The sequence below is a fragment of the Bradysia coprophila genome (assembly GCF_014529535.1).
Source record: "Bradysia coprophila strain Holo2 chromosome X unlocalized genomic scaffold, BU_Bcop_v1 contig_155, whole genome shotgun sequence".
NCBI classification, from domain to species: Eukaryota; Metazoa; Arthropoda; class Insecta; order Diptera; family Sciaridae; genus Bradysia; species Bradysia coprophila.
Window position 1 is genome coordinate 2,457 of NW_023503298.1, and position 16,333 is coordinate 18,789.

General features: G+C 36.1%; 1 protein-coding gene across 2 annotated transcripts; it reads right to left on the reverse strand.

Moving 5' to 3' along the window:
- Positions 1-756: 756 nt before the first annotated feature.
- Positions 757-14,030, reverse strand: LOC119067997 (protein glass). Of its 2 annotated transcripts, XM_037171357.1 has the most exons (13): positions 13,690-14,030; positions 8,260-8,390; positions 7,981-8,102; positions 4,374-4,517; positions 3,970-4,306; positions 3,656-3,898; positions 3,478-3,599; positions 3,356-3,403; positions 3,216-3,301; positions 3,065-3,146; positions 1,296-1,371; positions 1,203-1,231; positions 757-1,007 (listed from the first exon to the last, which is right to left on the reverse strand). In XM_037171357.1, exons 1-13 carry the CDS (start codon positions 13,757-13,759, stop codon positions 938-940), a joined length of 1,560 nt encoding a protein of 519 aa, XP_037027252.1. In that variant the 5' UTR covers positions 13,760-14,030; the 3' UTR covers positions 757-937. The 2 variants fall into 2 exon arrangements, with proteins under 2 accessions (XP_037027252.1, XP_037027253.1); XM_037171358.1 differs by lacking the exons at positions 3,065-3,146; positions 3,216-3,301.
- Between the last annotated feature and the right edge of the window lie 2,303 nt (positions 14,031-16,333).

Here is a 16,333-nt window from a genome sequence, read left to right on the forward strand (position 1 = left end):
AAAACCATTTTGGACATAAATTAAATGAAAAATGTTTATTTTATTAACAAAGTCGTGAAACAATAAACTGCGTTAAAAGCGGTTATTCACGCTGCACACGCATGCGTTGCGTTAACCTAGGTAAGAAAATAGAAAATACCCACTCGAGTGAATGCCGGCTCTCGCTTCGCTCAGCGCAAGCATTGCTCTAATAGGAATTTTTCTCCCGTCGATCAACAAATCACTATTCCGATGAACATAAAGTATGGTACATGAAACTCCACATTTTTTTTATTGACTAGAAATTCATACAGGATAAGTCTCTCTATAATGTAATCTTAGTTAGACATACACAGTTTTCAAATGGTTTCTATTTACAGTCTTATCGCTTACGTAAAATTGATTTTCCGATTATTTTTTTATTTTAATTTTAAATTTTTGGCACACATATTCACAGATATTCGGGTACGGTAATTATTTACAACAAGAACAGAAGAACTAAAAAATTTACGGAGCCACTCACTACTTTATAACCACAAAATTTTTCACTTCCTCATTTCATAAGACAACTAAATGTTGCCGAGATCAAATAACAGAGACGGAAATAGATCAGTGTCAAATAACGGTTTTTCTCTCAAAATAGTGTCAAATGAGTTGTCAATTTCACAAAGCTAACCTCAAACAATGACAGCTCCATATAAATTTTTCTAACATTGTGGTTAGCTTTGTGAAAATGACAGCTCATTTGACATCTCAAACGACATTGACAATGATCTATTCTCTAAAATAAATTGCCGTAGCCATTTTTCAAGCAAAATCCTCCGCCATTATCCACTGGCTTCTTTTTCAGACTCTCATCTCCACACGAAATTGTTTGCGCTGAATAAACACACTGATATTGCTTCACATCGACGAAGCCCATGTTGCCCAGATTGCAATGCCGTCCGACTTGTCGATGTCATGTCATCAAATTGCCATTCGATCCATGGACTCGCATATGACGATTCAAATTTCCCGATTGAGAGAATCTGAAAAAAACCCATTTCGATTTTTGGTTTAGTAATTCTCGTAAACGATAGTATTGGAAGAATGGATGAGAGGTGGATAATGGACCAAAGGTCCTCGGTTTATTGCGGAGTTTTCGTTATTTGAAAAACTTATAGGACATACTGGACCTGAAATGAATCTGGTTTTTTTTTGACCATTGTAGTGCAAGTTCTTACCTCAGTAAACATAATTTGCATTGGTATGGCTGGCGAGTAAAGTGAAACGATTAAATTCGACAAGAAAACAAAAATGAAATTTAAATCACTAACCTTTTCGCCACTATGGATTCGTAGATGTTTTGTAAGAGTTGAGCTGTCTGAAAAGGCTTTTTTACACGAACGGCATCTGAAAAAGAATTGGAAAATTTGCGTTGATCAACGGAAAATGTATTTTAAGAGTGATATCGCCAAATCTTCAGGTGATTTTTTTAACTCTGGGAACAAGCGGTCTCCGATTTTAATGAGTGATAGCTCGTTGGATTCGTCTTTCAATTCCAGGAAACACGTGTCTTTCACTTTTAAAAAAAATTGTTTTCTGTGAAAAGCGTTCAAAAGTGAAGACATGTCAGAGGATACCGAAAACAGTTTTTCGACAATAACTCAAGAAAAAATTATTTTAAATTGTTGTAATGTTGTACGAATGTCGGCCTTGGGAAGGTAGAGTATACGCACCGCTTGGTGCGAATAGATCCACGAGATTTACGACTAAAAATGTAGTGAATGTTCGGAGAAACCGCCGTCTCTGCAGCTTCGATGTTCCACGAAACTGAGTATGGGGTGTTGTAGCTGGCCTCACCCACTATCGTTCCACATATAAATGAACCCAGTACTTTTGCGCTGCAAGCCTACAGACGTGTTGGGAAAAAAGTGGGTGCCAAAATGCAGATTTTTGCCTTCTTTCCGGGGGCTCTACAGCTGGAACAGCATCTGGAACGGTACTATGGCAGTCATTTTTTATCGTCAGCTACAACACCCCATAGTCAGTTTCGTGGAACATCGAAGCTGCAGAGAAGGCGGACTCTCCGAACATTCACTACATTTTTAGTCGTAGCTCTCGTGGATCTACTCGCACCAAGCGGTGCGTATACTCTACCTGTAGGTCTTTCCAAGGCCGACATTCGTACAACATTACAACAATTTAAAATACATTTTTCTTGAGTTATTGTCGAAAAACTGTTTTCGGTGTACCCTCTGACATGTCTTCACTTTGGATCGCTTTTCACAGAAAACCATTTTTTTTAGAAAAAGTGAAAAATACGTGTTTTCTAGAATTGAAAGACGAATCCAACGGGCTATCACTCATTAAAATCGGAGACCGCTTGTTCTCCAATCACCTGAAGATTTGGCGATATCACTCTTAATACTTGACCCAAGCGAAAGTTGACCATTACATAGCAATTCGCCCCCTATGCATTGCATAGTATGCAAAAATCATCAAATGAACTATTTTCGATTCACTTTTTCATTTTCCTATATGGAAATCAATTTTCGCATGGGGCAGGTAATAGACCAGAATACATTGGATGCTGCTACCTACTTCATTATTTTGGAAACAACTTGGTGACCGCCAATCTTTGGCAACTGTTTTTCGACAAGTGTAGTTGTAGTTGTGTAGTTGCTCTACACTTGTCGTGAAGACAGCTACCAAGGCTTGTTGGTCAAAAACACACTTCGCAGCATCCAATGTAACCTACTAAAAAAATTGACTTCCTGAGTGGAGGGAAAAATTCTAATTTACGAAAATTGTTTTGTTTTCCCAACTTTTCTAACTGTTTTGAAATGTCAATTTTGCGAAAGCTTTGTATTCGACCAATACCCTCTCTAGCAAACAAACTTCGTTTTGACGCTGTCAAAATACCATCTTATTCCTTTGTTTGTAGAATCATACGCTGTCAACTAATTTCTAATTTTATATGTAAAATGCAAAGGCTGCATTGCATTTTTACCACCTTAGTAAATGTAGTTGGGTTGGCTGGAGAGGATATTGATTCAATAAAATTTCGCCCCTTCTAATTTTACCGAAATTTCTTTCCACTTACCGGTATGGACGTTCTCCGGAATGGGTTCTCATGTGCGTTGTTACACTCGAACTTTGCGAAAACCTTCTATCACAAATTGGGCCTGAAACGCATTGGTAAATTTGCAGATTAATGTCGAATCGAATCACAATTTCTTCCACTATGGACTTACAACGAAACGGTTTTTGACCTGTGTGTGTGCGTACATGGGCTGTTAAATTTGCTGCTTGAGAGAAACTTTTGTTGCAATCGGGACACCTAAAAATACCGGGTAACTGAAAGGTGACTCAGACTTTATTTATCGAAATGTACCTGTACGGACGTTCTCCGGAATGGGTTCTAAGGTGGGTTTTCAGAGTGCTGGAAATGGGTATTGGGAAAAATATTTTCTTTTGTTTCCATTTTTAAAGAAAGAGTAAAAAAAAATGAATTACCTGGGCCGAGCATACGTTTTACCACATAGACGACATAGATTTGGTTTTGAGTCCGATTGAATGCCGTCGTTGCTGTCCTCTTCGTCAAATCCAATGCTCTTTGCACCAGTCCGAATTTTCATCTAAAAATTACAAATATTTGAGACTCCAATACATTTTTGGATAACCGAATTCGTACCTGTCCGTAGGTCGGACTTATCGGAGGGGAATAGTTCACGTTTGATTGATAGTACGATCGAGGTGGTGACGCAGACGATATTTTCATATTATCGATCATCGAATTCATCGTTGGTGTAGGACCAGGCGGACGAAAATCCGCTGTAAACGAATATGTTGCACTGCTAGGATAATGTCCGGGACTTAATAACGGTGGATAGAGCACGTTAACCGATGACGATGGATTTTGTGGTGTCCATTGCATCTGATTGTGTAAAGTAAAAGCTTTCTGTTGATTGAATTGACATCAAATCGGACAAATGTTAATTTATGTACTTGTGAACATTGCATTGGAACACTCGCTTCACCATATCCGTGCATTGTCATATTCATGCTTACATTGACACTCATACTAGGATAAATGGATGGCGGATGTTGTCCGCATGCCGAATCGTAGTAGCTCGACGAACCATAATTCGAATTTTGAACTTGTGACTGATGACTAGGTGAAACTAACATTTGTGGATGCACTGTATATGACAGCGATGCTTGAGGATGATGACCGTACGATTGACTTTGGCTTTGCATTTGTTGGGGTTCAGGACTAGGTTTCAAAACTGCATGTTTCAAAGACAAAAGCACGTCGGCCATATCGTGAGTAGGACGTTCCGATCTAAATTGGGATATAAACGGTAACATGAAATTATGGTGTCGGATGCAAATGCAGCCAAGTTCCGTACTTATACGTTGCACCACACGGTGAGAATGGAAATAAGCTGGGTAATGGATCCATATCCAGTGGAGATAATCCGGAAAATGAGTTCATGTCGTCGGGACTCCAATATGCAGCACCAAGGTTGGATTGAGAATTGAGCTGTGATGAACTGGAAAGCAGATTTTATTGTAAATTTCGGTGTGATTTTAAATGGTCACGTTGGCATTTCAAGTTGAACATATGGGCTACAATAATGCGAGCTCGTTAGGAATTTTAAGAGGTTGAAAGGGAAACGGTCAAGGCGTTTCAAGAATCACAGTTTTCATTAAAATATTCTAGAATCAGTTATATGGCTGTGTCGTTTAACTTGTTTAATTATGGGATGGTATTGAACTTATGGTGACGGGTATTATCGCCCAGGGAATTATCGCCCAGACAGATTTTTTCAAAAATTAATTGGTATTATCACCCGGGGAATTATCGCCCAGGAACTATCACCCAGCTCGATGGGAATTATCACCCGGGGAATTTTCGACCAGGAATTATCACCCAGCTCGATAGGAATTATCACCCGGGGAATTATCGCCCAGGAACTATCACCCAGCTCGATGGGAATTATCACCCAGGGAACTATCACCCAGGAATTATCACCCAGACTAACTGGGAACTTTCACCCGGGGAATTATCGCCCAGGAATTATCACCCAGCTATCTGGTAATTATTCCCCAGCTAGTTAAAGCTGAGGAATTACGGCCCAGTAAATTTAGAATTATCACCCAGCTATTTTAAATTGAGGAATTATTGCCCAGTGAACTTGGAATTATCACCCAGCTAACTGAAATTGAGGAATTATCGCCCAGAAATTTGTGTTCAAAGTATTACCGAGTCAGCAGTAACTTTTCAACTATGTTAAAAGATTTATCACATTTTCGATATACACATCTTTTACTCCTATTAATTTGGTAAAACATTATCTATAGTAGAGAAAGATAACTTCCTCAGTGTGTAAACTTTAATGCGAATTTACGTCTGATCTAATCAATTGTGCACCGTCTTGTGTTAATCTCATTCGACCTAATCGATTGTGCATCGTCTTAGGGGAATGCACATTTGATTCAATCGATTCACCTAAGACAATGCACAATCGATTGAATGAAACATTTAGGTTAACTAATTGTGCATCAACTTAGAAGCACCTACAATTAGTCTAGCAAATTGTGCATCAACTTAGAAGCACCTACAGTTAGTCTAGCAAGTCTAGTTAAACTAAATGTGCATCCATTTAAGATGATGCACAATTTGCTAGACTAATTGTAGGTGCTTCTAAGTTGATGCACAATTAGTTAACCTAAATGTTTCATTCAATCGATTGTGCATTGTCTTAGGTGAATCGATTGAATCAAATGTGCATTCCCCTAAGACGATGCACAATCGATTAGGTCGAATGAGATTAACACAAGACGGTGCACAATTGATTAGATCAGACGTAAATTCGCATTAAAGTTTACACACTGAGGAAGTTATCTTTCTCTACTATAGATAATGTTTTACCGAATTAATAGGAGTAAAAGATGTGTATATCGAAAATGTGATAAATCTTTTAACATAGTTGAAAAGTTACTGCTGACTCGGTAATACTTTGAACACAAATTTCTGGGCGATAATTCCTCAATTTCAGTTAGCTGGGTGATAATTCCAAGTTCACTGGGCGATAATTCCTCAATCTCAGATAGCTGGGTGATAATTCCAAATTCACTGGGCGATAATTCCTCAATTTCTAATAACTGGGTGATAATTCTAAATTTACTGGGCCGTAATTCCTCAGCTTTAACTAGCTGGGGAATAATTACCAGATAGCTGGGTGATAATTCCTGGGCGATAATTCCCCTGGTGAAAGTTCCCAGTTAGTCTGGGTGATAATTCCTGGGTGATAGTTCCCTGGGTGATAATTCCTATCGAGCTGGGTGATAATTCCTGGGCGAAAATTCCCCGGGTGATAATTCCCATCGAGCTGGGTGATAGTTCCTGGGCGATAATTCCCCGGGTGATAATACCAATTAATTTTTGAAAAAATCTGTCTGGGCGATAATTCCCTGGGCGATAATTCTGGTCGCCAACAGACACTGTTTTGCCACCTTTAATGTTCCTTATTTTGTGGGTCAATTGTAGATTATTTGTGGGTCGTAAATTCCAATTTACAGACGAAAAACTAGAACTTTAGGTTTCAGCATTCCGTACGTAACAACATCAAAATACCATAACAGAAAAATGTAAGTGATTCTTGATGTAAAATATTCAATCTACCCATTTCAACCACAGAAACTGTGTCCACTTACACACTTCTTTGCTTGTACAATTAAACAGGCAATGCGACACTACTCAGGGATCATAATCTTGAAAGGTCCAACACAGTTTTTCAACGAAGCTTGACGAAGAACGCAGACCTAAAAATTAGTTACACCTTTGGATGGCAGGGAAAACATCCATTTTACGAATGTGTAAGTGGCACAGCACATATTATATAAAATCATTCGGGTATTTGATTAATTTAATTGTTGGCGTGGAAGGGAAGCTTTTTGAAGTTGTTGCAAGAAACATTTTCCCTTTACGATTTTTTTAAACTTATTTCGCAACTACTTCAGGATGATTGAAAAAGAACCGATTTATTAGATTTACTCCGGCGATATCCGTCGAGATCGGTTAAGTGAAGCAGCGACGAGATTACGACGTGTTGATAAATTCTTTTCTTTTCTGCCTTTGAGTCTGTCCACTCCACTATTCACTTTTTGTCTGCACACTGTTGATTTTATTTAACTATGTAGGGCGGAGCGGTTAGCATTATCTGTCCTCATTTCTTAAATATTTTGACTTGATTTTCTTAATTCTTTGCCCCACAACATTAAAGTTTAAAGCAAAACATTCATAGGATAGGATAGGACTCTGAGCAACTATGACCTGTAAAATGGGTTTTTCAGAACTGCCGAACCATCAGGAATTATTTTTTGGGGAACTATTTTCCATACTTTCTTAAACTTTCCTGAATTTTCCTAAATTCCGCCGAATTTTCCTAAATTCCGCCGAATTTTCCTAAATTCCGCCAAATTTTACTAAATTTCGCCGAATTTTTCTACATTTTTTGGGATATATAAGGCATTTAGGTGACGATCGATTAAGTTACAAGAAAATGTTTTCTCAAAAATAGTCCAATGCAATCTGAGGATAGAATTCAGAATTTGGACGTTTTTTTGTCGTAATTTTAACGAAATAATTTTTAAACAGAATCTTATGTGCACTTCACAACACAACATGGTCAGAGACCGAAATTTTGTTGATGATGAGGACCGAGTTTCAATTATATTTCCTGATTGATTTGAAAATGTTTTTGCAGACACTTCTTAATCATCATAAGAGGTGAATGACTTTAAATGTATGATTGAGAGACAAGAATTTTTCAGTCCGTCTTAGAGAAATCCTTTGTCGAATATAAAACCTCCTTTCAACAAAAATTATTGTACATTTGGTGTACGTTTAGGCACACTAACACGAAAGAAATCTTATTAGATATATTATCACCGTAACACAGTCTCGGTCGTATCTCGCAATCAATAAAATCACAACCCGAAATACCTTACCTTAGAACTCCGTTGTGATCTAGACAGTTATCACAATCGAAATCCGATCCATGAAGTCCTGGAATTGGTATTGATGATCCCGTATGACAACTTGCACATCCACTGCACGTCGGAGCACACTCCTGTTGTAAAGAAATTATTGAAAATAATTGCTTTTTAGTCGCTTTCAATTGTAATTTGGTTGATTTTTGTTTATCAATTTAATCAATTTGTTGAAGCAATAGATTTCAAATTATGAATCAATGTTCGTTTTTCTGATGTTATCTAGATGAATTTTACCTGAGGACTATCGAGAGGTAATCCAAATAATGGATTATTTGGAACGTAGCCCATCTCAGACTCCACGCCAGCAGCTCCATCATCCCCACAAGAAATATACATTGCTCCACCCTCTTGATTTTCTATTGAATCTGGAAAATGAATTTATGATAAAAAAAATTATTTCGTCACTATGTCGATTCTGTTAGATGGTATACGTTGCAAGTAATCATTCACTGGTTGATAATTACGAAAATTTCAATAATTTTGTCGAAATGACCAAATTCGTATCTTTCTTTTCAATAATTCTATCCCGATGGCAGAATAACGCAAAAATTTACACACTGTACGGTGTGATATGTGAGCAATCTAATATAAGAACAAGCACATTCACATGGCATACAAAATGAAATAGCGCAAAAGGCGGTACCGTTTGTGATTGGTTGCTATGAACGTTGTTGCTGTTATATTAGAACGAAATGGGGGATTGGAAAATGAATTTTTATATTTGTAAAAGAAGGATTTTTACGTGGTCATCGATTAATATTCCGCATGGAACAGTTACTATTGGGAGATTATATCCTTGTTGGAACATTTTCATCGAAGATGAACGATGAACCATGGTAAGCATATTTCGTTAAATATATTAGTTAACTAAATGAAGTAAAAGATTTTGGATGGTACACTTTACGAGACTTTAAGCCTGAGAAAACATATAATCGCGATACAATCGTTATTCACGACATTTTGTCAGTTCATAAAATGTGATGATGTGATTTTAGATTAGAAAAGTCGAAGGAAAATCATCATCGATTTGGGAATAGATACGGGTACAGATTAATCATAACGGTCATGGAATAACATGAAATCGCGTATGTACAAATCATACTGCGGCCTATTTTAGTGTTTTGGATAAGATTCTGTAGTGTAGGTAACTTCAACAGTCAAAGTTCAACTATACAAAGGAAAATTCTGTTCAAATTTCTCGTAAGTTTGCAAGACAGAAAGTGTCTTTTTATCATACATGTTTGATGTCCGAGTCTTCCATATAATTTTTCTCATATAAAAAATCGAATATGCTATTGGCACCGGGTGCCAATAGTCTCTTTATTATACTGTGGCTAATGGCACCAGGTGCCAATAGTTTCTTTATTATTCTAATGCTAATCGCACCCGGTGCCATTAGCCACAGTATCATGAAGAGACTATTGGCATCCGGTGCCATTAGCCACAGTATTATAAAGAGACTATTGGCACCCGGAAAAATTAAAATTTGAATAAAAAATCCGGATATTTGAAAAATAAAGCTTGTTTTAGGGAATCCATCTCTTTACGAAATGTAACGTAAAGTCGGGTTGTTCGATCCTGAGGAATTCACCATTTTACGAAATGTAAAGTGAAGGTAGTTTGATCGATCTTAGAGAATTCGTCCTTTTACGAAATTTAACGTAAAGGCGGATTGTTCGATCTTGAGGATTTCATCCCTTTACGAAATGTACGTAAAGGTGGTTTGTTCGATTTTATGGAATTCATCTTATTGAGAATTGTAACGTTAAGGCATACCTTCGATACCTTTACGTTACATTTCGTTAAAAAAATGAATTCCTCAGGATCGAACAATCCGCCTTTTCGTTGAATTTCGTAGATGGACGAATTCCCTATGATCCAACAAAACGGCTTAACGTTTCATTTGGTAGATGGATGAATTCCCTCGTATTCTACAAAACGCACTTACGATAAATTTCGTAAAAGGTTTAATTCACTAGTATCGAACAACCCGTCTTTGTGTTGTATTTCGTAAAATGACGAACTCACTTAGATCGAACAAACTACCGCCTATACGTTACATTTCGTAAAAAGATGAATTACCTAGGATTGTGTTCAAAACAAGTTTTATTTTCAAGATATCCGGATTTTTTGTTCAAATTTTAATTAATTTTTCTGGGTGCCAATAGTCTCTTTATAATACTGTACTGGGTGCGATTAGCATTTGTATAATAAAGCGACTATTGGCACCCGGTGCGGTTAGCATTTGTATAATAAAGAGACTATTGGCACCCGGTGCCAATAGTCTCTTCCATCAAAAATTGTAGGCTCGCACCCGAAATTCGTTGCACTTTTATGTGTCGTGTTTGAATGGTGACAACGAATATATTTCAATTGGAAAATAAAGTTGCATGGTTAACGGTAGGTGGCGGGACATTTCGACACCGTCAATATCGTCAGGAACGATATTATCGTTTTTTTGGACGATACTATCATCTAAAAAACGATACTATCGTCTAAAAAACGATAATATCGTTTTTAGACGATAGTATCGTCCAAAAAAACGATATTATCGTCCAAAAAATTTTCATCCAGGACGATAATATCGTCTAAATTGGAAAATTCTAAAATATTGTCTGGACGATAGTATCGTTTTCTGGACGATATTATCGTTCAGAAAACGATACTATCGTTTTCTGGACGATATTACCGTTCTAGAAAATCTAGTGGATATTTTCGTTTTCTGTACGATAATATCGTCCAAAACGATAATATCGTCCTGGGCGATATTATCGTTTTCTTAAATGATAATATCGTCCAGCACGATACTATCGTTTAAAAAAAACGATAATATCGCCCAGGACGATATTATCGTTTAGTTTTGGGTGGTAATATTGTCCAGGACTTAATTTTACTCAGAGGTGCAGCAAGAACCGAATTCTCTTCCAAAATATCAAAAAACAATTGTCAGAGGAAATCACCTACACATCAGTGTTTAAAAAAGGCGTTTAGTTCGTCCCTAAATAATTCATCTTTTTACGAAATGAATACCAACTTAGATTGTACATAAAAAGCGTTTTAACACGCCGAGCGATCCGGCCCATTGCCCCGGAGCGAAGCGGAGGGCCGCAATGCGAGCCGGGCGCCGGAACGGTGTCGGAACTTAGGAGTTAATTTTTTTTTTCTCGCATCGTCTCATAATTAGTCTGTGTAATTTTTCTATATAAATTTAAATTTACGGAACCAAATGAACCAATTTTTAATATATATTTGCCGTCTATAAAAAGGTGTTTATCTACAAGATTTTGTGTTTCGTCTTCAACAACCATCCAGAACGATAATATCGCCCCAGGACGATAGTATCGTCTAGAATTTTTATTTTAAATAAATTAAAAACGATATTATCGTCCTGGACGATATTATCGTCTCAAATTTAAAAAAATTAATAAATTAAAAACGATATTATGGTTCTGGACGATACTATCGTCCAGAACGATATTATCGTCCCAAAATTATCGGACCAGGACGATAATATCGTCCAAAATAACGATAAATTTGTTCAGAAAAAGAAAATAACGATAATATCGTCCAGCGGATATTTTCATCCAGGACGATATTATCGTCAAAAAAACGATATTATCGTCTTTTGAACGATAATATCGTTTTTTAGACGATAGTATCGTCCAAAAAAACGATAGTAGAGTCCAAAAAAACGATATTATCGTTTAAAAACGATATTATCGTTTTTTTAAACGATAATATCGTCAAGAAAACGATAATATGGTCCTGAAAATATTTTAAAATTTATAATTTTAGACGATATTATCGTCCTGGATGAAATTTTGTTGGACGATATTATCGTTTTTTAGACGATACTATCGTCTAAAAAACGATAATATCGTTCCTGACGATATTGACCGTGTAGTTATGTCGTCTCACCACGGTAGAATTCGTAATCAATATACAAAACTTTACTTAGAACAACGCACGCATATTCAACTTAATCAAAGATCAAAAGGAATAATAAATATGTATTGATAATATATAAAACGTGTGTTTCGAGCAAGCCAATCCTTACAATGTTCAAAACATGTGTGGGTTGAGGAAATACCGAATCAGAAGAAAAGTTTCTGGCGCAACATAACTTTGTTGGCTGTAAATCCACCCCTTTTCGAAAAATGAATTTATGAAAATTGCAACTGAAAATTATAAGGAACTTCGTAGTAAAGTATAGTACATAGTGAACTTGAGTTAATTGCGTCACCACACTTTGTCCTCAAAATAGGTCTTGTTCCAAGGTTTATGATTTTCTGAATTGATGATGAAACTATTCGATTAGCTAACTTATACATAAGAATTCATTCCTAATGGTGCATTGTTTCCTTATTCGTCGATTGAAGTACTATACTGAAAAACTATAACAGGAAAAAGTGGTTTAGTTGTCGAGTGACTTAACAAAGAAATTATGTAGTGGTCGTGTTTAATCCTTGATAGCTACTTATGAAGAAGCTTGTGTGGCCTTGAACGATCACTTTCACAAAATATTATTTTTTGTCTGCGATTAAATGATAGATGGAACGTAATCAAAACCTCAAAGTTATTGCCACTCAAAAGTCATTAGGTGAATAGTTGCATAAATTTTGAATAAATGATAATAGGTGCGAGGAGCGTAGAGAATCAAAAGTCGAAAATATATCAATTAATCATTTAGCCTTACAAGAAATTCGGTTCGCCTCAAGTACAATTTTACAAGAGGTAAGAACATCGATCCGAAAAAATACCTACAGATTTCTATTAAAAAGGATTTAGCGAGTATATATAGCAGGATCGAGAAGAAAAATGATCTAGAAAGGACTGCGACCCTAGAAGCCAAAACCACTTTCAAAAAAATTCTTCGAAGCTTGTGTGGCTGGTGAAAGGTGAGCAAAAACCGAAAAATTGCAATTTTCTTACAGTTACACGAGTCGTACAGGGTCGTGTGGGGTGTCATTAGAAAGGTAGGCTGTTTTTCAAAAGAATCCCTCATTGACAACCTGGAACCTAAATCTTTTTTATCGACACCAAATCATTTTTTCAGCGCTCCTAGCTGTAAGAATATCAACCTTATTTTTGAGGCTATCAGTTCAATGAGATGCCATTAGAAATTATCCATTGAGCTGCGAACCCGTCACGATATAATTGTTATTTACTAATTTTATTCAAACATGGTCAAGTGCTTCATCTTGTACTTATGACACATTAACCGAAGGTCATCGGTGTTTTTTGCCGTTGCTGTTAACAGTGATGATAAAACGTTTTTGAAAAGTGACAGATTTAGAAACGGCAGGCGTATCACAACAAAGTCTTTAAATCTGTTACTTCAATTGTCTAGAATGCATCGGAATCTTTTACTTCTTTCACTTTAGCATATCTACATTTCACTAAATGAAGTGGCATTAACCGGAGGTCACCGTTTATTTTTAACGCTGATGTCGATAACAGATGATCAGCCGTTTCTGAAAGGGTATAGCGCATTCCTCCATGAATGTAAATAGCAAATAAGATAAAATGGCGCAAACTGTCCAAATTAAGTCCAAGAAAACTTAAGAAAAACCAAGAATTTATTCGAATTTGTTTCTCATTTTATTGTAGGTGTTACTATGTTACGAGAGCTCTACTACTTCTTAATAATGAGCCATAACTCACCCAGTTCGATCAGAGGTGTATTCCTTGGCACGTACAAGGAAGATAACTCGGTATCATTATCCAAGCTCATTTGCCATCATTGAAGTGATATCCGAAAAAAGCTTAAATTTCTTAGGAACTTCACTCTTCATTTTGCACACGAAAAAAAATTTACAAATTTTTTACTAGCAAACAGTCAATTGTGATCATTGCTATATCCTTTCACTTTATCACTATTATCATTTCGTGTCCTTACACTCTATCAAAGTTAAATATTTCTTTCTGAAGCACGTAAATTTCAATTATATAGTTTGATCACACTGACATCCCAATTTAAAAAAAAATCCAACTGACCTTAACAAATACTGAACACAGACTGACTGACTCATATAATGAAAACCTCGCACATATAACGTAGTTAACTAATAAAAATGTTTATTTTCCAAAGGCAAAGGGATAAGTAGTTTATTGTGTATATAACCGCATATTGAGCATAACAGCATACGATATGTGTGGTGTGAGACTTACGAGTTCGAATTTTATGTAAAAAAAAGAAGAATGAAAAAAATCCGGTAGGTTCACATTACATTATATTGTATTGTCGGAACGTATCAGCCAATGAATGATCAGCATTTTGAATAGTTTTGTATATAATCGGTAGTAATGGTTGAAAATCGAATTCAACATATGTACTGTACTGTAATTGAAGAATATATAGGCAAATCTTTAGGGGTGAAGTAAAGGAAACAGACAAATGTGGAAACAAATGAGAAATTAATCTCACTTCCTTTCACAAGTCGAATGCAAAAGGACGTTAGTGGGATTAATTTGAAGTGAATCAATGGTGGCGGGACATTTCGACACCGTCAATATCGTCAGGAACGATATTATCGTTTTTTGGACGATACTATCATCTAAAAAACGATACTATCGTCTAACAAACGATAATATCGTTTTTAGACGATAGTATCGTCCAAAAAAACGATAATATTGTTTTTTGATATTTTGGAAGAGAATTCGGTTCTTGCTGCACCTCTGAGTAAAATTAAGTCCTGGACAATATTACCACCCAAAACTAAACGATAATATCGTCCTGGGCGATATTATCGTTTTTTTTAAACGATAGTATCGTGCTGGACGATATTATCATTTAAGAAAACGATAATATCGCCCAGGACGATATTATCGTTTTGGACGATACTATCGTCCAAAAAACGATATTATCGTTTTTCAGACGATACTATCGTCCAAAAAAACGATATTATCGTCCAAAAAATTTTCATCCAGGACGATAATATCGTCTAAATTGGAAAATTCTAAAATATTGTCTGGACGATAGTATCGTTTTCTGGACGATATTACCGTTCTAGAAAATCTAGTGGATATTTTCGTTTTCTGTACGATAATATCGTCCAAAACGATAATATCGTCCTGGGCGATATTATCGTTTTCTTAAATGATAATATCGTCCAGCACGATACTATCGTTTAAAAAAAACGATAATATCGCCCAGGACGATATTATCGTTTAGTTTTGGGTGGTAATATTGTCCAGGACTTAATTTTACTCAGAGGTGCAGCAAGAACCGAATTCTCTTCCAAAATATCAAAAAACAATTGTCAGAGGAAATCACCTACACATCAGTGTTTAAAAAAGGCGTTTAGTTCGTCTAAAAAACGATACTATCGTCCAAAAAACGATACTATCGTTTTTTAGACGATACTATCGTCTAAAAAACGATAATATCGTTCCTGACGATATTGACCGTGTAGTTATGTCGCCTCACCGAATCAATATTTCCAACATTTCCTTTTTATTCTTATATTTGCTCAATAAGAAGAAGTCTGGCATTAAGAAGTCTGAATGTCTGGATGATAAATAAAATTGGAAAAAGTTAGGACATTGGTCATTCATACTTGATTGACTCGAGATCATCATTATAAAAGAGAAGAAATTTCAAAATTCTTTCACACATTTTAATGAAAGTTCGATGATTCTCATTCATCAAACCGTGTATACATGAAATTCGATAAAGTTCATTTTCTCCTGAGAGTATCGTTCGAAATTCGATACAACTTTTTGTTTTTGTATCTAGTGAGACTTTATAATATACTCTTTGAATGCACAATATATCGTTGGGTGGTCATGTGTTGTTGGTGGAAAATGATGTATTAGTTGTTCAACAAAAAAAAAACGTTCCCGTTTTGTAGGTAAAATATTCTTCAGACATTGCTGACCTTGTCTATCGTTTTACCATCACTTGCACCATATGTGCATTTATTGAAATTGTGACACAGAGACAAACGAATGTATCTTCATTGATTCCCTTCAACGGATTCCTCTACAACATCATCCAATTTGAATTTTTGTTTAATTTTAAGAATTGCTTCGACCCACTTTTCAGTGTTTCACCCGACTTTTGATGTCAACGTTGTTAGGATTTTGCTTACAGTTTATTGCGAGTACACAAAGAGAGACGAAAATGAGTCAAAAGACGTGTTAAAAAGTTAGAAAAAAAAATTTAAAGGAATTTTTGGAACATCTGGTTCTGCATTGTTGATCAATGAAAGCGATATATGTGATCCTTAGCCATTAGAAACGTTTTCTCGTTTTAGGTATGGTCCAATGAGTAAAGAAATTTCACGCGCGTTTTTTAACGTTTAAC

Coding starts and splice junctions, on each gene's coding strand:
- LOC119067997 (XM_037171357.1), bottom strand. CDS start 13,759: ATGAGCTTGGATAATGATACCGAGTTATCTTCCTTGTACGTGCCAAGG. Junction 3,899..3,969: donor TTCCAATGCAATGTTCACAA/GTACATAAATTA, acceptor TTACACAATCAG/ATGCAATGGACACCACAAAA. Junction 1,372..3,064: donor TCCGGAGAACGTCCATACCG/GTAAGTGGAAAG, acceptor ATTCTTTTTCAG/ATGCCGTTCGTGTAAAAAAG.